The sequence below is a fragment of the Limanda limanda genome, chromosome 16 (genome assembly GCF_963576545.1).
Source record: "Limanda limanda chromosome 16, fLimLim1.1, whole genome shotgun sequence".
In the NCBI taxonomy this organism is placed as follows: domain Eukaryota; kingdom Metazoa; phylum Chordata; class Actinopteri; order Pleuronectiformes; family Pleuronectidae; genus Limanda; species Limanda limanda.
In genome coordinates, this window is record NC_083651.1 from 23,644,748 (window position 1) to 23,668,536 (window position 23,789).

General features: G+C 42.9%; 1 protein-coding gene across 1 annotated transcript in view; it reads left to right on the plus strand.

Moving 5' to 3' along the window:
• Positions 1 to 21,128, plus strand: part of LOC133021665 (neuropilin-2-like) — an 86,902-nt gene extending 65,774 nt beyond the window's left edge. The window contains exons 12-18 of the mRNA XM_061088612.1: positions 634 to 708; positions 1,796 to 1,960; positions 6,762 to 7,030; positions 7,138 to 7,234; positions 9,067 to 9,099; positions 18,534 to 18,596; positions 19,981 to 21,128. Coding sequence (XP_060944595.1) covers positions 634 to 708; positions 1,796 to 1,960; positions 6,762 to 7,030; positions 7,138 to 7,234; positions 9,067 to 9,099; positions 18,534 to 18,596; positions 19,981 to 20,309 — 1,031 coding nt within the window. The 3' untranslated portion in view covers positions 20,310 to 21,128. The remainder of the gene's footprint in view (positions 1 to 633; positions 709 to 1,795; positions 1,961 to 6,761; positions 7,031 to 7,137; positions 7,235 to 9,066; positions 9,100 to 18,533; positions 18,597 to 19,980) is intronic.
• The last annotated feature ends 2,661 nt before the right edge of the window (positions 21,129 to 23,789 follow it).

The following is a 23,789-nucleotide window of genomic DNA, read 5'->3' on the forward strand; positions in this document are numbered from 1 at the left end:
TGTGTGTGTGTGTGTGTGTGTGTGTGTGTGTGTGTGTGTGTGTGTGTGTGTGTGTGTGCATACCTCTGATTTATCTATCATACACTGGTTGCTGCTGTGCACCAAGGTCAGTTTGAGTGCAGCATCTATCATCGTAGCGTTGAGTGTGTGTGTGTGTGTGTGTGTGTCTGTGTGTCTGTGTGTCTGTGTGTGTGTGCCTGCCAACCTGCAGTGGATAAACTGAGTGGCGAGGCGCAGTGTTGAGCCGAGTGCCAGCTCTCTGCCTCGGCTCACTCTGTCACTGTCTGGCTCGTGACAAACTTCAGCTCTAATTCAGCGTCTGTACAAACATCATTAGTAGCTGTGTAATATCTCAATCTCCCTTTGCTCAGAAGTCACAGCTGCTCCGTTAAGATATTACCACATTCAGGCGACAGAACAAACTGTGAAAGTTTGAAAAGCAGAGTTTAGATCTGATTAGTCTAACTCCAGTATTGTCTCTGCTTACTAGACCGCGTTGGAATAATATGAGTTCATGCTAATTGTAGTAAATATAGAGTGATAATGATATGTGATGACTCTGCTCCATCTTGCCTTGTCATCTCATTCTATTCTATTGTGTTCTAACCCTTATTCAACCTCTTCTGTCGACAGAATCCACCACTGTACCTGACACAATGACCCCCACTGTGCCCAGAGTGGAGATGACCACTGCTGCAATGAGATCTGGTAAATACACGCACACACACACACACACACACACACACACACACACACACACACACACACACACACACACACACACACACACACACACACACACACACAGATACACACACACACTCTCACTCATATCTCCATGATTTCAGAGGGCATCACATTAAAAACCTAAACTTAAAACATGTCTTCACCCTAAACTGTTATGATTTATGTTATGATGACTGGTTCTTTGTCCCCATGAGGAAGAACAAACTGTAATGTCAATATGTAAACGACTTTTGAAGAGTAATACCTGGACCACACACACACACAGATTTCTTGGAAGTGCACATGCGGATACATTTTCTTCTCATCCACACTTACACACACTCTCACACTCTCGAGGTCAAACTCATGATGTCATCGTGCACCTCGGGGCCTCTGGACTTTGAAGTCTGTTGGATTCAAGTGTCCCACAGGAGTCTGTGTTTGAGTGAAGATCAGCTCTCACAGTCAGAGGAGTTTGCCTTCTCACACACCCACACACACACACACACACACACACACACACACACACACACACACACGCTGGGAACATCATTTCACAGCTATAGGTCAGTGAGTGTCAGACAAGCAGCCTCACTGCTGGACAGTAGTTTAAAGGGGCTGTATGTTAGTTTCAAATTTCATTCCTGTTATTGTGAGGAGCTTTGGAAAGTGGAAAGCAGCACCAATGTTCACGCTTGCTTTTCTTCTGTTTCTACCACCTCTTTGATACTGAAGTTAGAATGTTGACCAGCTGGCTCACCTCATTCTGAGGAGCCCTGGAGAACTTTCCATGCTTAGAGGGTATTTTATAGCCTTTTTGTTTTGTAAGTCCAACAACGACTGAAGATCTTAGCAAGCAACTATCAACACCACCAGTTCCCAGCAAGAAACCATATTCTGCTGCAGAGAAACCTCACAAACACAGCAGCATCTTTAATAATCACTGGTTACTTTAGCTGGCTGAGGTGCTAAAGGACTAAAAACTAAAACAGGTTACTTCAAATCGAATCACCTAAACTATCAAATGTCTTTATTCACAATCTGTGCTTGTCGTTTTCTCGTCCCACAGCCACCACTCCCTCGCTGTCGGCCGTCTGTGACTTTGAGCAGAGCTTGTGCGGCTGGTCGGCTGATCCCCAGTCAGGTGTGAGCTGGTCCCTGCACACAGCCAGCAGCAGCTCCACAGGACACGACACACACGAGACCCGGCAGGATCTGGCACTGGGATCAGACAGTGAGTACTGATTGGAGTATTAATATATATGTGTGTATATATACACTGCACTTCCATGGCCTCTGAGCAGTACACATGTAGATTAGATGAATCAAGATATCCCAGGTCATGTTCTATCAGCCTCAATCAGTGTGATGCACCAACTCAAGGGTCCTTAACCCACACAGAGTGACTGCTTAACTCCCCAAAAAGTGTGTTATTATTAACACAACTGTAGCAGTGGGGTCCTTAAGGGCTGCTTGGGAAACTAGTCTCTGACCGGAGCCTGAATCGGGCTAATTAAGAGCCGAGCAGATCCCAGTGCTGCGAGGAACCACTGACAGCAACTATGATGCAAGGATTTCACTCTAATCTGCTCACAGGGTGCACAGCGACTTAATTGGAGTTTTTTTTTAATTTTTATATTAGCTTTAACAGTTTCCCTTCCCCCTAACCTAGTTTGTTACTTTATTATTTCCTACTTTTTCTCTTGTCCGATCTCCTCTTCTTCTTTCTTGTTTTTATTCACAACTTTTTGTCTGTTCTTGGAGTTTTACTCCTCTTCACTTCACTTCTGTTGTTTCTTCATTCCTGTACTTTGATCACTTTACTTCATTCCCCTTGTTTGCTGCTTTTCTTTCTTCTTTTTCCTCTATTCTATCCCACATTGTGTTTGCCTCTAATGCCCTACAGTCGTCTCCCTGCTGTCAGTCCTCATCTTCTCATCTCTCCTTGTTGAGAAAGTTCGTACTTTAACAGGGTTTAACATTCCATCTTTCTTATCCCCATTTCTTTCCCACATTAGTAAATTATTTCTGTATTTTCACGTCCTTGTCCTCCTCCATCCTCTCACCCCATCACCGTGATCACCTCTTTCCCTCCTCATTGACCTCTCGTTTCCTCGGGAGCTGCTTTTCCACATCTGTCCATCTTTAATAAGACAGCGGAAGGCTGTTTTATCCATTACACACACCTTCCTTTCCACTATGCCCTCTCTCTCTCTCTCCCTCTCTCCCTCCCTCTCTCTCTCTCTCTCTCTCTCACACACACACACACACCCTCTTACTGTATTCAACTTACACACCCATAAGGCACACACACGTAGCCCAGAGCGGTCAGATATGTCAGATGATGGCTTTGACAGAAGTGCTGCCTTAGCTCTTAAGCTCTCCCCGAGGCTCGACACACACACACACACACACACACACACACACACACACACACACACACACACACACACACACACACACACACCTACGCACATCCCTCAAGGTGGAACTGTCCGTGTATTAAACACACACACACACACACAGACACATTTGACCTTGCCCTCCACCAAGGGTTTCTCTGTATCTCCTGATGCCTTCCAGTTTATGGTTGACTGAGCAGCTCCTTCATAAACTGTGATATAAGGCGAGGCCGTACTTCACACTGCTGCACCGAGTGTGTGATGTGTGTGTGTTTGCGTGGCCGTGTGCATGCCTGCAAACACATTCATATATGCAAGTGCGTGTGTGAGTGTGTGTAATTGACTTCCTGTCTGAGCGTCAGACAGCAACATGACGTTAAGTCTTGTTCTACAGCAACATTAGTGCGGTACCCTGTCAGCTGTCTCCAAATGCAAATCAAATCCCCAGCCCTCATTACTGAAAGCCCCCTATTTCCACAAGAGAAAATAAGACCCAAACACAGCTCGTAAGTTATTCTTTTGATCTCAGGGAGGGCAGGACTGAGATTCTTTACCCTGTGGAGATTTCCATGGAAGGAAACTCCAGTCTAGTCTACTTACTAGTTGTTGTTAGGAATAGTTTAACATTTAAAAGTTAACATTCAATCATGTAAACGTGTATCCACACTGTGGTTGTGAATGCTGACGTTCACCGTGTTGAAGCTTCTTAGAAAGCTTTGTCTCTTTGTCCGAACTTTCAAGTCAACTTTTCGATGTGAATCCAAATTTGTCACTACACAATAACACAGTCAATATTTGATTTTAAGCAATTTATGTAATGTTTTCTCTTTCTGTGTTCTGATTGATGGAAGTGACACTTAGCATCTGCATATCATGATCTCCATGGTCATTTGGTAACCATGCCAACATGCATGTGAGTGTATTTTTATATCTAGCAGTAGCCTGGAGATTAATTGATAAATGACCAACTCTGTCTCCTATAGACATTATATACTGTATATATCTGCAAAAATCTATGCATCCATCCATTATCTATTCTGCTTATTCTTTGAGTCAATCCCAGCTGCCATTGGTCAAGGGGTGGGGTGCATCCTGGACAGGTCACTAGCCAATCACAGGACAAACATACAGATATATTCAATACAATATAATGTGTTTATAGCAGCCTAAACACAACCACTCACAGAACTGAGGATACAAAGAGTCTTGAGCAGTAAACTTAAACATTCAGACAGGAATTGGTTTTCTATAAAATGTACTCAGGAGAAATGTTACAGCTTTTATCTTATGGACGCATTATTAAGATGTAATTGAAAGGAATGCAACTTAAAGGTATCTCAGTTCAACGTGGCTTATCTTTGATATTACGGGTCCCTTCCTGTTTTCTTTTTTTGTGTAGAAGTTAGGAATGAAGACTTTCAGGAATCAGTGTGACACATGACAAACAAAGACTTTGTTGATTGCATAAAGACACAGTGTTTACCGCTATAATCAAAATTGGGAAGAATGCACACAAAGAAATTAAGAAAGTGCACATGAATACAAACAACAAAAAAGTGAATTTGCACATGCACACAAAGCGAACTCACACAGAATGACTGACAGATAAACCCAGACACTCATGCGGATATAAACATAAACAAAGATGCCTACAAACGAATTAACACTCACGCAAACAGACTGTAACACACACACACACACACTCGCACACATACACAGACGTACACACACTTTCCCTCCCTCCCTCAGAGCCAATTCTACATCCCTGCCTTTCCCTCCCATGGAGAGTTGTTAATTAATTCCCTCCCTTTGTACATTCGCCAAGATCAAACGCGGAGAGACAGAAAAACACTGCAACTTTCTCTAACTGTACTTAATGAGCAACGGTAATTTAGGTCCCAGTTTGCTTTGCCTCCCAGTGAAGAAACAGAGCTACCTCAACCCAAATCCATTATTCATTAAGTATGATGCGCTGCAAAATCGCAGGGAGGATAGAAAGATAGATAGATAGATAGATAGATAGATAGATAGATAGATAGATAGATAGATAGATAGATAGATAGATAGATAGATAGATAGATAGATAGATAGATAGATAGATAGATAGATAGATAGATAGATAGATAGATTATTCGATATTTATGCATCTTTTTGTTTTCTTCCGTTTTCAGTCTTTACCCTTTCTCCATATTTGCTATTTTTCTCGTTTGCCTCTACTCCTCTTCTCCTCTTCCCTCCATCCTTCCTCTTTTTTTCTGCTCTCTCCCCTTATGAGGTGTCACACACAGTGTCTGTCCGTCGATAAAAAGACTATTTGCAGCTCCAGCGAAGCTTTTACTCTCAGGCCGTAATAGACAAACTAGACAAACAGCCAAACACAGCAGCAAGCTAATGATTATGGGCCCGTTTGGGGGGGGGGGGGGGGGCATTATAGTGCTGCCCTTCGTTCTCCCTCAACTCTCTCGCTCTCTCTTTCTCTTTTAAGTTATGTTCGCCCACTTTTTTCACTTCTCTTTACCTCCTTTGCTCTCTGTCCAATCTTCCTATCCAGTCTTTAGTGTGAGGGTAGGACTTGTGCACACAAACACACACAGAAACACAGATACACAATACTTGCACAAGCACTGGAACTATATTTCTAATGATGGCTGTGCTGACTAAACAGGGAGAGCAACAGAATGAGGTGTCAGACATTCAGCCTGGTTCTGGGCTTAAGGGTCTTATATGTTTGTGTGCGTAAAGGTCTGATCATTTGTATCCACAGCCATTAGCGGCCATGATGAAATGGCAGTCGTGTTTGTGGTTAAGCCTCAAACAACAGAGCGATGGTGCTAATGCCCGAAAGTCCGAAGAACCACATCCTGCCTTACTACATCATCTTGTTTATCACAGGAGTCAAACTTTTCATCACACAAAACACAAATTGTGATACTTTCTGTAGGTGTTTTGGATCAAGACAAGATTTGACAAGAATGTGTTTAAAGAGATTAAAAGGCCACTTCTTCACGTCTTACAACTGATAAGATTGAAATATATCACTGATCTTACAATAGAAATGCAATAAAGTGACACTTCCTCTCTGTGTCTTATCGCATGTCCAAATCGCACCATATTCAACACTACACTTCCATGGGCCCTGAGCAATACACATGCCCTTAAAATGAATGAGTCCAAAATATCCCAGGTCGTGTTCTAACAGCATCAATCAGTGTGATGCACCAACTCAAGGGTCCTTAACCCACACAGAGTGACTGCTTAACTCCCCAAAAATGTGTTATTATTAACACAATTGTAGCAGTGCGGTCCTAAAGGGCTGCTTGGGAAACTAGTCTCTGACCGGAGCCTGAATCGGGCTAATTAAGAGCCTAGCCTTACTACATCATCTTGTTTATCACAGGAGTCGAACTTTTCATCACAGAAAACACAAATTGTGATACTTTCTGTAGGTGTTTTGGGTCCAGACAAGATTTTTGGCTCCCAAATTCTTTATATTCACATATGGAATGTGTTAAAAGAGATTAAAAGGCCACTTCTTCATGTCTTACAACTGATACGATTGAAATATATCACTGATCTCACAGTAGAAATGCAATAAAGTGACATTTCCTCTCTGTGTCTTTTTCTCTGTTCCAGATTTTTCAGGGAACTACCTCCACATGGACGCCGGCGCCCACACCCAGCGCAAGCGAGCGCGGCTGCTGAGCCCGGAGGTCGGCCCCGAGCGAGGGCCGCTCTGCCTCCTCTTCTACTACCAGCTCCAGGGGGAGGCGCAGGGGAGCCTGAGGGTCCTGCTGAGGGACAACGACCAGGAGGAGACGCTGCTGTGGGCGCTGAAGGGCGACCAGGGGCCACACTGGAGGGAGGGCCGCACCATCCTGCCCCAGAGCCCCAAAGAGTATCAAGTAAGTGTCTTCATACATTGACTGTAGTGAAAAATGTATTTTAAATGTTAAAATGTTGTTCAGAAGCTAAATTAATCTGTCCATGTGTCTCTCCCTCTCTCGTCCAGGTGGTGTTTGAAGGTTTCTTCGACCACTCGACCCGAGGCCACATCAGAATAGACAACATCCACATGAGCAGCAGCATGGAGCTGGAGCAGTGCACACGTGAGTCCCACAATCCTCCTGTTTACCTGTCCGACTGTTTATTGATACGTCAGCCAGTCTCCCTCCCTCCTACCCTCCCTCCCTCCCTCCCTCCCTCCCTTCCTCCCTCCCTCCCTCCCTTCCTCCCTCCCTCCTCCTCCTCTCTGATCCTCTCACTCCTTAACACCAGGCTATTTATGCCCTGTTTTCACCAGAGACCGGATGAGAGAGAGAGAAGGGGTTGTGGTGGTGGGGGGGAAACTGCCTCTCGTTTACACACTAAAAAAAAAAGAAGAAAAAATATATTAAAAAAGAAAGTAGGCCACAAACGGCCTTCGGGCATGGATTCTAATCTATCTTTCATTATATCTGCGTCTCTCTATCTCCTTCAGCCTGTTTTCCCCGACACTAACCCCCCCACCCACCCTGCAGTTACTTGGTTCCCTGCGTGTTGTCTCCGTGTCTCTCTCTCATTCTCTCTCACTTACCGCTCAGTCCTCTCTGGATGATCGAGCAGAGGGAAAAAAGGTGTCGTTCTGTGATTAGTTGCTTGACAGACTCTCTCTCTCTCTCTCTCTCTCTCTCTCTCTCTCTCTCTCTCTCTCTCTCTCTCTCTCTCTCTCTCTCTCTCTCTCTCTCTCTCTCTCTCTCTCTCTCTCTCTCTCTCTCTCTCTCTCTCTCTCTCTCTCTCTCTCTCTCTCTCTCTCTCTCTCTCTCTCTCTCTCTCTCTCTGTTGCACTCACACACACACAGATACAAGCTGACCAAAGAGGAAGAAACCACTGGCGATTCTGTTTCATATGTAGCATAAACGCTGGCTGCAGTATAGTTAGTGGAAGGGACATGGAGCAAAAATCAATTCTTCTTAAAGATGGTTAATATCAATTTAGGTAGTTTCTTATCACGTTAATTATGCCGACCGGTCAAACGTTGTGATTGACAGCTGACACTGTGTGTTGGAGTTCTCGCCACCAACTCCATATTTTTCTCAACTGACTCAATGAAACTTTTATTTCTTGTGCTGCCATCCTCTCTCTTTTTTAATCTCTTTTTTTTAATCTCCTCGCACTTCATAATAGATGTTGCATCCTCCGGCACATTTCAGTTCCTGCTCCCACGACCCCTTCAACTTAACTCCATCTTTACTTTCTGATCTGTCTACCTCTCTTCATCTGCCCCCCGTCCTCAAGTTACCTGAGGTGACGACAGAGAGACAATAAGACAGAGAGTCATCACAGGAAAGAAAGGAAGACCCAGTGACAAGGCTGAAAGTGAAGAGGAAGAGAAGATGAGAAGTAACAGACAGAATGAGAGAGAGAGAGAGATTCATGAACAACACTCCTCTGCCTCTCTTCAAAACCTGCCAGCCTCCTCTTTTGTCTTCCCAATAACTGTCACCCGGGAAGATTTATGCACGATCAGACTCAACATCCCAGAACATGACAAATCTTTATCGACACTCTCGACTAACCTTTGGAAAAAAAGTGCACTGTGCTGCAATTTTGAAAATCATCTGTATTCCAATGTGCTTCTGTTTGCACTCGTTACAAATAAACGTTTTAATTATAGAATCGTGTCACAGTAGACCGAGATTGAGCAAATCCCAGTGATTATATATTTGACACTGTATTTTATATTACAAATACTCTACTAAGGCCTGGTGCTCAGATCTGATCCTCGTGGTTTAGTAGAGGTCTGTCATAATGGTTCTATATCGGCTTATGTGCCCTTTACAATCCTTCTCCAAACATAAACTACCTTTGCAGTTCCAGCTGATAATTCATCCCTTGATCATATCTACCAGTTAGTAGCCATCATCAATAACACTCCTCCTTTTTCCTTCTGTTTTCCAGAGCCTTTCCCCGCCTTAACTCCTGGAATAAACAGTAAGTTCCACTTCCTGTTCCACTTGTTTCTTCTCAATGTCTGTGCTTCCTGCCTGTTGCTAAGCTCAGCTCGCAGCACTGCACCGGCCCTGAGTTCCCTTGTTACACGTTATCCTTCAATCCTAAATACTACAAACAGCTACAACTACATTTATTCTACTCTTTTAATCATCATTTACAAATGAAATCTTGATATGATTAGGCAGTTAGGGTGTGTACTTAAAAACAAGAAGAAAACTACAGTGACAACACTGCAACTTGATGGAATGAGTCCTTTGCATTGTTCTAGCATGAGTCCCTGCATGCTGGGCTTGGTTCTATACAGTTGGATCTTGTATTGTGTGTTTTGCCTACCGTCTGCAGAGACCAACAGCAAACGACTCAAACTAGTTTAATTTCAACATAAGGCGACGTAGGTCACGTCATCACATGTCGTGATGAAGGAGAAACCTGTGAGGTCGGGGTCTAATAGCTCAGAGTAAACCAGGTCGTAGTATCTGCTCCTCAGTTAAATAAAAGGAATCGTCATGAGCGTCTCAGAGTAGAGAGCAGGACACTTACTTCATCTGAGTTGTTGTCAGCATGTGGTGTAAACTCTCCCTCTCTGTCACCATATAAGGAGCTTCTCTTCTCTGTCTCTTTACTTTTTCCTATTCCCCTTTCCTTTCTCTATTTATCTCTATTTCACAAAACAGGATAGTGCTTAAGAGTTGTGAACCTAAGTTTTTTTAAATTTTCCGTTGATTTTTTGTTTTGGAATATCTTTTATTTTGTCCTTTGTGCCCATGTCAATTACATTTATTGATTGTTTAAGGTTGAAATGGAAGCTCAGTTTTTGACTTTTTGTAAGGTGTGGTATATAAAGTTTGCTAAAGGTGTGCTTAAAATTGTTTGAAAGTGTATTTGTGTGTGTGTGTGTCTGTGTGTGTGTTGATGTGTTCCTATTGTGTAAATGGATGAAAGACACTCAGAGCAGCACTTGGTTTTGTTCAATTCAATAAGTCTGGACGGGAGGTTTTGTTTATGAAAGGAAAGTTTTCGTATCATCGTCATACTTCAGGTCATTTGACTGTGAAGCTTTGATATTTTTTTCATAACTGGATCATTAATTTAATGGTACGAGTCCTCACTTTGACATAACATGAACCTGTTGGGTTTTTGTATCCATGGCAACTACGTATGTATTTGCGTCTGACGGAAATAAGGTGGCTGCGGAAAGATTGTTAACACACACACACGGAAAAAGGTACATTTGCAATCAATTTATCTGTAGAGAAAACTCACACTTTTATTCTTTGTTAAAATAAAAACAGATTTTTGATGTGAGAGACCTAGAATGGGAAAAATAAATATTAGGCTAATTCAGTGATTCAAAAAGTCAGACTTTCTTGAAAGCCGCACTTTGTTTTTTAGATCTCATTTTAGGAATGGCGGTCTTCACAAGTCTTCCTCCACTTCCCTCCTTTCCTCTCCAGAAAAGCAAAGTGCTTTCTACAGCCCTGAAAATCGTCTGTGTTAATCCACTGGAAGTCTCTCTGTACTCTGAGTGCAGCTTTACAATCAAAGCTCATTTTAAACCCTGAAAGAGAACATCTTTACTTTAAAAAAAGAAAACCCGACAAAATTAAGCTCCCTGCTTTTCTTTGAGGTCTGTATCTTTTTCCCTGCACCTCTCCATCCTCTGTTCTTTCATTATTCTTCTCCTCTCTCTCAGTCTCCTTTTCCTCTTTCTTTCTTCCTCACATCCTTCGCTTCATTCCCTCCCTTCTTTCTCCGCGTCTTCCGCAACCTGTCTCTCATTGGGTTTCTTTCACAGTGAGTTGACAGAGTATTGAAGTTTCAGACAAACCCTTTAATGCAGGATTAAAGATATCATGGCAGGATTAGCTCTCTCCCTCCACTCCCCCTTCTACCCGCCCTCTCCTCTCCCTCTTTCCACCAGCACTCTCTGTTTCACTCGAGTCTTTCTTGCAATAATGCCACCTCTCTTATCCCTTTCTCTACCCCTGTAATTTTCCCTCTTCTCTTTCTCTCTCTCTCCATCTCTTTCTCCTCGCCACTCGAGTCTTTTCAATGCGATCTGGCCCTGATAAGATGTAGCTGCGTCCCGCTGAATACAACCACTTAACACTCTCTCCCCTTTTGTTGGAATCAGCCAGTCACTGCATAATCAAGGCTTTTGCATTTCTCTGGTCGAATGTGGACGCATGGCATGAGCCTTTGCGTGTCGGTGTGCAGCTAATGCTTGTGACATTTGCATCAATCAAGAATACTGTTAGTAGAAAAGTGCTGTAGAATATGTTTAAAGACAGTAACGTAAATCTGGAAGCAGTTTTTTTTGCTTACTGTTGATACAACATGTTAGTTTAGTCTATGACTCTGATATGAGAAAGGAGATAATTTTATTTCACTGCTCCAGTAAGTGATTGCACCGTAGTTACTGTTGCTAAGTCTGTCAAGCTTTTCAATTCTCGCACATCATTATATTTTAATAACGAAGTCAGATTTACCAAACTATTCTTATTTTAAGTGTGTCCCTAATTTTAGACAGATTTGAAGGCAGATCTTTTAATTAGGTAAATGTTAGCCAGCAACAATAGGTTTTAAATATAATTCTTTAGAAATATATATATATATACACTGCTTACTACTGTATAGGTGCTCAGCTTGTTAGACAAACATGCTAACTGTTACCATCAAACAGGTACATACACAGTTTGCTTTAGTGCATTTCTTACATGTTTCTTTGTTTACGAAGGCAAAAATATTAAACTATATCCTCCACACTCTTAAAATGTTCAGTATCAGTCTCACTACAGACCCACACACAATTTACCATGTGCAGAAATCTGAGCTTGACAGACCCGCTGTGCCTAGTTCTGGTCATGATGTGACAACAGCTGCCCGAGGGGGGGGGTTTAGTGACAGTTAGACAGTCGACAGCTCTGCTGTGGTCTGCATGCCTGCCTCGCTCGTCCACCGAGCCAACCAGTAATGTGTCCTCCTGCCCTCCAGGGGGTGCCATGTCTGGGATGGAGCCCACAGTAGACTCAGTGGTGGCGCAGCCCGTCCCCGTCTACTGGTACTATGTGCTGGCGGGAGTCGGCGCCGTCCTGCTGCTGGTCACTGTGACCGTGGTGGTGATTCTGTGCTGCCACCGGTACCACCGGGCAACCAAGAAGACCAGCAGCAGCGGTCATCACCATTCTGTGATGTACCAGAGCGGCCAACATTCGAATCAGCAAGCTCAACAAAACTGCTACCAGAACCAAAACCTCAGCTATAATCTGATCCACAGCCCCGACCAAAGCCACCTGTACCCGGGCCCCGGGCCGGGTCTGGACCCCATGCTCACCATCCGACTGGAGAAGGACGACAGCTATGGTTCCCAGTGTTGAGACGACTGGACAGTGGGAATGATTCAGATTTATCGGAGCGCTTTCCTCAAACAAAGTGATGAAAGGTCGTGAACCCTCCTTGAAACGAACGACCTGCAGCAGTATTCAGTAAATGGCGGCTCTTCGTTGACGTGAAGCTTCACTGAGGAGACACTAGTTCCTGTTGCGTATGACTGGTTCTGACAGACGGACCAGGATGTTGCTGAACTTCCTCTTTGGCTGGAACTGGTAGAATAAGAAAAGTGCAACTTCTGGTGCTGAACTTTGTGCGTATGGCTCATTGGGGAGAATGGAGGAACTGACTCTGATGAACAACACAGCGCAACATTTCTTTTTGCTTCTTCAGCTGCACCACAACCTGAAAAATGAGCTGGAATATGAGCAGAACAACACAGTCACACTCAGACTGACACACACAGACTGTGGACAAGACGCAGTGTTCAGTGTCAAATCCCTAACAGCTTATTTCTCCTCCTCTGCACTGCTCGGGTCTGCAGCTCGGACACTTGCCTGCCTCCAAATACCTCGTCTGACAGTGAAGGGATTTACACACAGGTACAGGGAGAGAGAGAGAGAGAGGAGACGTGTGCGCTGCATCAAAAGAGAAGGCTATTTCTTTGGGACTGAATGAAGCTGCAGTTTATTTGTTCGCTGGCCCTTTGAGGGACTGCGAGTGACACAGATTAAGGGGAGAAAAGGGAGAGGGAAAGGGAGAATTAGTGGCGTCTGTCCAGCTGTGACTGATAGACAGCTGCACACATCCAGCGTGTGTGTGTGTGTGCGTGCGTGCGTGCGTGCGTGTGGCTTCTTTGGTGTGCGAGCGAGGAGTAGGCCTGCGTTAACGCAAAGAGAAAGATAGAATGAGACACACTGCATCAAAACATGCAACACACACACACATACGGTACACCTCAATACTCCCCAAGTCCCATGTGTCATCTTGAGTGTGTTTGTCATTACATCCTGATATGCCTTTTCTTTTTGTAAACGTGCTTTAAAAACGATTTACCTCCAGAACGAGGTCCTGCCTCAGGGGGAGATTAAGAAAATGTCTGTAAATTATCAAATCAAACATCTTAGTATGTCCTGCATACGTTGGACGAACAATAACACAATGATGGATGATGTTGAGTATCTGAAGGCACGAGTTTGTTTTCTATATGTTTTTTTTTGGGTTCTTTAACTCTGTTGTGGTTTTCCTTGTCTCTGCACGTGAGCAAAATATTTTATTGTTGTGCTCATTCATAACATCTTGAGTGTTATTCTGACAGATCCATACTATTAAGCAAATTGGTCTGGTAACGCAAAAAAAAAAGAACTGGTTACCAAATTGCCAGTTTTGCTTCTATTCAACAGGTGAGACCAAACATGCTGTGACAAAAGAGAATCTTACTTATGGATTTTTTTCAGGAAATAACTCGTTCACAGCTCGGTTCTATTATCGATCACTTTATTCACCACAGTCTGTTAAATACGACCTGGTTACATTGTCAGACAACTCACAACTTTTCTGATGTGTTTTAATTATTTTGAATCCCGTGTCCTTCAGATGTTTATATGTTGGCATGAGCCATTGAAAGATTTCACTCCAGTGTAACCTGATGCACTTCTGTCACGTTGTTTAACACATGATTTTTGCAATGTTGAGATTAACATTAGCACTTTTCTTCTTAATGTTCATTTATTGAAGGTTGATTGGTTGACTTGATTCTTACGTCATTGAGTATTGTACCAGTGTGTGTGAGTTGAACACCACTGCTTTTCTTTCTTATCTCAATAACAGTAGGTCTACGTGTATTTTTTGATGTGTAATAGTTCAACTATGTTTATTTTTATACTTACTGACAATTGTTGTAAGGCTACAGTTTTGTAGATTGTGCTCACTGAGATGATCTTAACAGTTTTTTGGACTTTTTCGTTCGGGGGTCAGATCCTCCAGTTGAAGCCATTTTGCTTTGTCATCTAAAGCATTGTGTTGAATCCATAGAGGGCCACAAAGCAAATCAATATGTAAAAGAAAACTAATATTTATATCCCTTTGTTTTGGATTGAGATGACCTGAAACTTTTATTCCGATCCACGCCTGTGAAATAGTCTGTTTGGTTCTTATTTTCCTGACTTCTAAAATCACCATCCTGTGTTTATGCCACTATCATTTTTGTTGATGCCCAAATCCCACAGCCTTATTTTTTTGGCTTTTCATATTGTTCAATCCAAAGCCATTGTTTCTATTCTTCTCATACCCTCCGTCGCAAATCTCCATAGTAAAAAACACACGAGAGAGAAAAGGAGAGAGCTAAATCCCTGGGAGGAAAAAGGGCCCATTAAGCAAGCCCCCTTTTCCCTCCAAACAATGCGTCCAGAGATGGAGTGAGATGAAAGAAGGAGTAAAAGAAATGCTCTCTGCATACTTTCTAAAGATAGATTTTTTTTCCCTTTTACTGGGAAGACAAACAGGGAGGCAGGTTGTGAGGTTTGGGATTGATGGAGGGAGAGAATGGAAGGAGGAGGGCAGGTTGTTTCAAACACAAAAGCAGATGAAAGAGGTCTTTTGGCAGAACAGACTTGGTAATGGAGACACACATAACATGCACTGCACACTTATTTTCCACACACACAAACACACACACACACACACACGTCTAAGTAACCTAAACCTGTGTAAGCAGAGAATCTAGATTTCTAATGCTTTGCACACTGTACAGATTCTCCACATTCACATACTTTATTATATTGTGTCTCATTCAATACTCTCTTTTGTACTTTAGTCAACAGGCACTTTACTTCTTTTTGTGCTTGCATCTCCATTTCCCCTCCTCCCTGGCACCCTCTCTCTTCCATTTCAATCGACTTGCTTATGATTTACACATTATGTGACTCATTCCAGCAGCCCTCTGCTGTAACCCAATCAATGTGGGTCTGAAAATTCAAATACACGAATGATATATGACAGTATTTATGTTGTGCTGCCCGTGCATTTTTTCTTTTCCATCCACCCTCTCTTTCTCTCTCTCTCTCTCTCTCTCTTTCTATCAAACTTTTTGCAAGAATTGGAAAATGTGCTGGCATCTCCTCATGCGGCACTTTTAAATCAAGCCTTCCCTCCCTTCTCTCTCCCTTCCCCATCATAGACTACTTTGAAGCCTTTTAATATTTCTAATTAGTTAATGGAGCTGATTGCGTTCATAAAACCCTGCAGTAAGCATTTCTAGCCCACAGGCCATCGCTCCTTTTTCTCCTTCCTCCTCCTCCTCCTCCTGTTTCCTTGAGAAATATTACGAGTGAAAGCACTAACAGGTCCTTGGGCCCCGACTGGCGCTGCATATGGTGCCAAAGAGCCGTCCGTGTCTTTGCCCGAATAAAAGAGCCCCCTTTTTATACTCTCCTCTTTACTAATTGGAGAGTGGAGATAAAATGGGGCTACGGGGAGTTTTAATCTCCTCTCAGATCCACATGATGATTCCTCTCAGGATCCTCGCCTGAGGGCTTCAAGTCGGGATCATTAGAAAGTGGTCGAGCATCTCTCTTTCTCACTTTCTGTTTTAAAACGCTGCTTCTTTCTGCTACCTCTCCGCCTGTGATTGAATGTTTAGTCGGGACCTACAGTGATTTTCTGTTGACTGTGTATAAGGAGAATTTAGAGGGTCTGCAGTGGGACTGTATAGAGGACAGATTTGATGCCCTCAAGTTTTACATGTTTAGTATATGACCTCTATACTGTAAGACTCGAGGAATCAGCTTTATATAGTGCAGCAGGTTTTTAATCAGTTACAGGAGAATCTGCCTGAACCGTAAATTCAGAATAACAGTTTTTTTTCTCACTAAACAACATGACAAGATCAATTCATGCACACGGTCAACTTGGTTTAAGAACATGGTCGTGATCTGCAGGCCGCTCTGGAGTTCTCCTATTGCATGCTTTGATATGCCTGTCTGTCTGTCCGTCTGTCCTTTTGATCGTCCACGTTGGTACAGTTGGTACAGAAGTGCGCTGGGTTCGAATCCCGGCCAAATTTTAAATTGTCTGTATGTGTGAATGTGGGGGTGAATGGTTGTTTGTCTCTGCATGTCGCGTCCTGTGACCTGTCCAGCCTGAACCCCGCCTCTCAGCCCCTGGCAACCTTCAATAATATAGATAATCCGTACAGATGAATGGATGTGTTTGTTCTCGTCTCTCACTTCTCGTTTTCCTCAGTTTTGTTGCTGTGAAATCACAGATCTTATAACTCCGTACTGAATTTTGGGGGGAAATCTACCTTGATGATGTCATTTTTTTAAATCAATTGAATGAACTGTTTTGCTGTTTTTTCTTTGATTTCTTGTTCTTACAATGAAGGTTTTTTTGAATTAATCAGAATGATTATTTCTTGTTATAAATGTGTTAAAAGCAAGAAAAGACTGATCATTCTGAAATGTGGCCTCGGCGAGGGATGAACTTGAGTCTGATTTCATTCAAACTCTATTTTAGCTTCAAACTAAATAAGAACCTGAGTTGAGTGTTTATCTGCTCAAGCTTCATCCCGGGCTTCAGCCTCGTCACTGTTACGTTTAATCTTGTGCATTTTCTCTGCCTGTGTGAAGGAGACGCCTCGACTTAATGATTGTCTTTTTTGACTTGCGCTGGATTACACTACTATGCACTTAAAGTAAAAGAAAAAAACAAGTTGAGAGAAACTCTATCAATGGAGGAATTCATACACACACAATAAAATAAAAAAATAATTCAAAAAAAGGAAAATTGGCAACAACCACTTATTGAAAACACCGCAGTTGCTGCTTTTTTTATTAAATAAAAAAAATGGTCAGTTTGTTTTGTTGATCCTATGAAATCATCTTCATTGATTTCAAGGAAATTACCTCATTTTTAATCAATGTGCAAATATTTTTTATTTCACACGCAGCAGGTGTCATTTGAAGGTATTAATCTGTTGTATTATTTACAGTCTGAAGAGTACTGGAAGTCTGTGAAGGCTCTTTATACACGTGGAATAATGTGGTGATGTTAAAATTGTCTCATAGAAAAATGACCCCACCGCACCGAGGAAATGAGTCCCTGTATCTTTCTTTCATATCTACCAAATTAGTTTCTCACCTCTTATCTTTTGAATATGGTCTCACTTTATAATGTGTTTTGGGTTGCCCCTGCGATAAATGGTTACCAGCTGCCCAGATATTGCTCGGTTCTTTTTTATTTAATTTTTTTTCTGGGGACTGTAATAGCAATTTCCTTGAATAAAACTGAATTGAAGCAGAATTGAGCCTCGCAACCCTTCAAAGCCTTGCACCGTGGCCTGCCTCAGAGATATTAAGAGGTGATTTCTTGTTTGAATTCCATTGACTTGGAATAAAAAAGAAAATGTGTTGTGTGGGGGGTGAATGTGAAGGTAATAAAGGCGATATTTTTCTATGAAACCTGTTTTCTGTGTGGTCTTGCTTTTCTCTGTGGCGCAGGAGGTGGAGTGGGTTGTCCACTAATCGGATTGCTGATTCCTCCGGTCCATGTGTTGAACCCCCCGAAATTGCCCAATATATACCATCTGTGTTTGAGTGTGTGTGTGTGTGTGATAGAGCAGTGCCGTTTGAATGTGTGTGTAAAGCACTTAAAGTGGTGAAAAGCTCTATACAAACGCAGCTATTCTCTCTCCTTCCCTCTTGCAGCTCATTCTCTTGACTCTTTTCATTTCTAAGCAAATAAAAAAAAGAGTGTTGATGCTTATCACATAATGAAACCTGCCGGCTTTATGCAGGTGTAGTGTGGCTGAAATGTTTGGTTATTTCCCCTTGATAGACTGAGCAGAGAACCAAATGGCTTATAGGAAATCTTTTGGCCTGATCTCTTTTCGAAAGCTCTTTTCAACCAGATCAGTCGCTCTTTGAGCCGTTTGTATAGTTTGATTTCCATCTACAAATGTAGCCTGTGTGCTGACAACAGAAGAGATGGAGAGATGCTATCGCGACGCGTGGACTCTGGAAAAGCTCCGGCTTGACTGGATGGTTGAGATTAATCCTGTTGCTCTCTGTCTGTCTTTTCACCAGACCCCAGGCCCATGGATTTCGGAAAAGATCCTGTTTACAACGGCAAGCACCCAATCAATGGCGGTGAGCTCCTCCTCTCCTCTCCTCTTCTTCTCTCCTCTTCTTCTTCTCTCCTCTCCTCTCCTCTAGACTCCTCCCCGCCTGAAGCTATACTGGCTGTTGTACAAGTCTCACCCCGAGTGCAGTGAAAATTGCTCTTTAAGCTGAGGCATGCCTATGGCGCTTCATTTCACTTGTGATTTTGCAGGGAAAAGGCCTTTGGCAACAGTGACAATCTCTGTTGTGTGTGTGTGTGTCTGTGAGCAGAGAGGGGTGAAGAGTGTGTTAGAGAGCATTCAAAAGTGTGGGTCTGTCTGTGTGTGTGTGTGTGTGTGTGTGTGTGTGCGTGTGGGCATGATAGTGTGTGCCTCCTCTCCTCCTCTTTCATGTTCCCTGGCAGACAAAGTGAGACAGACAGCTTCCTCCTGGGCACCTAGAAAAACATCTGTCTGTAACAATCACAGTGTACTTCCTGGGTGTGGGGGTGTATCTGTTGTAAACGTGTGTGTGTGTGTGTGTGTGTGTGTGTGTGTGTGTGTGTGTGTGTGTGTGTGTGTGTGTGTGTGTGTGTGTGTGTGTGTGTGTGTGTGTGTGTGTGTGTGTGTGTGTGTGTGTGTGTGTGTGTGTGTGTGTGTGTGTGTGTGTGTGTGTGTGTGAGTGTGTGTGTGTGTGCCCGCAAGCGTGTGTTACTATCCCTTGTTTCTCCCCACCCCCTGACAGGTACAAGAAAAGTACTCAGCCTTTACCTCACTAAACAAGACTGTTAACCGTCTGTTTACTGCTTTCCTGCGTGTTAGTGTGTGGTTGTGTGTGTGTGTGTGTGTGTGTGTGTGTGTCTTCCATAAAGCAGTCTGGAATGCACTACTTAATTGTTGATTGCTTTGTTCATGTGAATACATTCATTAAGTGGATTAACACAACTGCTTACACTGAGTAGATGCACACTCATAACACACACCAGCGAGGACCTTTGCAGTAATTAATTTGATTAGGCCTTTCAAATTTAATGAAGTCAGGAGTAGTCACAGAGTTAACTGTTCCTGAACACAGCCGCCATGTCACACACATTTTCCCTCTAATACAACTGAGAGGGAAACAATGTGACTTTTGAAATAAGACCAAATTCTTCTTATTATGTTTGAAATATTAAATAAGAGCAAGAAAACAAACACGTACTCACTTAAAGGGATTGTTCACCTAAAAACGACAATTCACTCATTATCTACTCATAGATAGAGGAGTGTCCACACAACATTTTGTAATCAAATACAGTTAAAGTTACTGAGGTAAAAAAAACTTTAAATGCCTCCATCCTGCTCCTGTGGTGTCATCCAACTTTACAGGAGCTTTAATGAGCTTTTCTCATGTATAAACGTGTTTCCTAAAGTTTCCTGTTTTCTCTCTCCAGAATACCTCTTCCCAGGGTGGCCATCCTCCTTTTCCACCCCCTCCTCCTCTGACATGGACCACCCCTCCGTCACCCTGGTGTCGGAGATGGATAAGGACAACGCCTGGCTGTACACGCTGGACCCCATCCTCCTCACCATCATCGTGATGAGCTCCCTGGGCGTCCTGCTGGGGGCGGTGTGTGCCGGGCTGCTCCTCTACTGCACGTGCTCCTACAGCGGGCTCTCCTCGCGCTCCTCCACCACGCTGGAGAACTACAACTTCGAGCTGTACGACGGCATCAAGCATAAAGTCAAGATAAACCAGCAGAGGTGCTGCTCAGAGGCCTGAAGAGAGGGAGGAGAACTCTGGAGATAGACAGGAGAAGGACGTGTTCCATGATCCCTGTTTAGTTCGCGGTTTGGACTAAGAAAACACAAAAAAGAAGCACTACCTGCTATTTCAATCCCCAGAGTCCACTATCCTGTTACCTCCGCTCTCTGATGTCTAAAGGGGTAACATTCCCCCACCTCCTCGTGTGCCAGGGGGGAACTTGTGATCTCGATTTCCCCTACACACTATGAGGCCTCAACCAGGGGAACATCTGACCCCAGTCCTCCTCTACTTACAGCACCATATCTCCTACGCCTGCAGGAGAGAGCCTGCTCGATTCTAAAAAGCCTGTGAATGAATGAAGGAATGAATAAATGATTATGAATGAATATAACCCGCAAGCTGCGAACGGAGAAGGACCAGAGCACCCGTGACAATCTGGACATTTGAACGACAGATGACAACAGGGTCAAGGGTGAAAATATTGGTGGAGCTCTTCTTGATGATTTGTACCCTCGGCTGGAGGGCAACTCAAATTCTGAGCTTCTGAATGTGTCCAATTAAAGACTCAATCAAAAAAACGTTGGCAAAGACTTCAGCAGCAGTGGACCGTTTAACATGGGTACTTTTGACTGAAATCAACACATATCAAGTGAATGCCTACCCCCCCCCCCCCCACCCCATCCCCTCCTAAAGAAGTATAAAAAGATATCAAAACACACAACTCTAATGAATCTAGATTTCTAAAAGGTGAAGAAGGAAACGAGGATGAAAAAGGACATTTTCATTTTGGTTTTCATTTTGGTTTCCCAGAAGTTTTTCTATATATATATATATATATATGAGTTCTGTGAGTTTCAAACCGTCCTATTAGCCGGCCGTGCGGGACACGCTCGCTCCATCGTCTGCCCTCGGCCTGCGCTTCGTGAAACCAGTGGCATAGAAGAGTAATGGTGACTGTTTTGTTTTAGACTTGTGTTTGTTTTGGGAGAAAAAAGGTTAAAGGAAAAAGTCAGCTTAAGTTCGTAGCCGCCCTGTAGAGCTCTTATGTCATTTTTAGACTTTCTTTATCGTTGTGTTGGACTCCATGGTCTTAACTGTTACTTCGGTCCTTTTTCTATTTTGGCACATTTTCCATGACAGATTATGAGTCTTTAAGATAGAGAAAAGGTCAAACAAGAAGGAGGACAGTGAATTAGAGGTTTATCTAAATCTAACATGCTGTTATGGAGTCGTGCTTTAGAGTCAGTATTCTAGAGTTTGTCTTTGGTATATATCTATATTTTTTGCTTTCCAGACTGTATGATGCCCAAATGATGGACAGACACTGTGCGAACAAAATGTCAGTGATTGTTTAACTGCAACCTATGGATTGCCAAAGAGCTGTGTATGTGCACAGGGGTCTGAACAAGTGTTAGAAAGAGGCCGGGTGGAAAACGGACTGATCAATCACCCTGCCTTTTATCCACCTCTCTTAATGTCGCCCCGTGAATGAAGGACGCCCAAAAATGGAAGGAAGGAAGGAAGGAAGGAAGGAAGGAAACAGTGACTAAAGGAGGAGAATAAATTGTACCGCTGACTTTCTTGGACACACAATTGAGCCTTAAGCTAACTACAGTATACGCTGTATCGGAGGACAGCCATTGAGGAGGGCCAGTGCTGCTGGAGAGACTGATGAACAGCAGGAGAATCACACACAAACACACACACACACACACAGAAATAAAGACCGTCAGAAAGAAAGAGAGAGAGAGAAAGGAAATGTTTACATCCAGGTAAAGATTCATTATTTGTTTCATCAAAAATACCCCCGTTTATACAGTTGCCTGCTGAGGAGAGAGGACCTAAGGAAATATTGAGAGTAAAATATGGTCATACGTTTCCTTGCAATGTTAAATTTTTGCAGATGAAGCAGACTTGTATGGTCGTGCTTAGTCAACTAAAACTTATTTGTAAAGTTCTCGAAAGATCATGTTTCTAATTAAAAAAGAGAAGTCGATATGGCCGACTGATTTAAAGTGAAAACTGGCATTATACGTGATTGCTTTGTGCATCGGGCCACCCGTCCTGACCTGTAGAGAATTTATGCCAAACTATCTGTGGCTAGTTGAATTAATGGGAGACATTTGCATCATGAGCCCTTATGGCAACACAAAACATCGCAACAAAGATAAGCAATAGGAAAACATGTCACACTTGTTTTATCTTTGCCTGGAACCCCGACTCTTTTGTCTTTCTCTCATCTTTCCTCTTTCAAGGGAATGTATGGATACAACCAGGAGGTCTATCTATTGAGATATTGAGAGGAAGTTGAAAGGTGGTCAGAGGAGAGATAGAGGGAGGGAAACAGGGGAGAGAGAGAGAGAGAGAGACGGAAAGTTTTCACGTCCATCTAACTGTGTTTTCATTGGACTTTTTTCCAAGTGCCTTGGAGCTCTCTTATTATGTCTCTATCTCTCTCTCTCTCACTAGTTCTCTCTCGCACGTCTCTCTTTTTTAACAGTAAAGTCAGATCGGTGAATACATTGTGAGACACACAATCATCTGCACATAAAAAACACTGCACACATGCACACCTCTCTCTCTCTCTCTCTCTCTCTCTCTCTCTCTCTCTCTCTCTCTCTCTCTCTAGCTCTCTCGATTTAAACTTAGTATTACCTCTTCTGTCTCGATGGATTCTCATACACACACACATACACACACACACACTCTACATTAAGACATAACTACGGCACTGGCCAGAAAACTCGAACTGTTGTTTGTAGACTTTGTACAGAAGAATTTCTTTTTTAATGTTATTATTATTATTTAATAAAGGCTAAATAACAAATGATTTGTTGGGTTGTTGGTGTTCATTTCATTTAAAAATTAAAATGTCTTTCACCTCATACTGTTAGAGTAGATTGTCTGAGATGTGAATGATGTTTCTTTGCTAACAATGCTAATATGGCCTGCCTTGTTATGTGCCTGACAACAAACTTTCTTTTGGACTTTTCCTCCTTTCTTCCATCTCTCTTCTTTCACCACCCACTTAGCGTCTCACATACAGCTCAGGGCTGCAACTTACTCTTTCCGTGTGTCAGAGCTTTTTTACTGCTCGTACACATTAGAGGACAAAGCATGAAGGATCAAAGATCGTCTTCACTTAATGGAGCCGTGAACACGAGCTTCTAATGAACTCGCACACAAGAAAACACACAAACCAAAGTGTCCCAAGACCCAAATAACTGCCGTAGAGACGACACCACTTTCCTTAACCTCTGCTCCACTTTGCAATGAGTCCTAATTGGCTGCAACACTAAAAAGTAAAATGCTAAAGTTTGGTTCTAGCCCTCTAATTAGCTTAGAGTCAGTGATCTCTCAACATCAGCATTTCTTCACCTCTTTCTTCTTCGTGTTTCTCATCTCTCCTGCCCTCGTTTATTCTCTGCTTCCTCGACTCAACGTTGCACCTCTTCTCAGGAGACTGACCCGGTTCTCACGCTTCCTTTGACACAA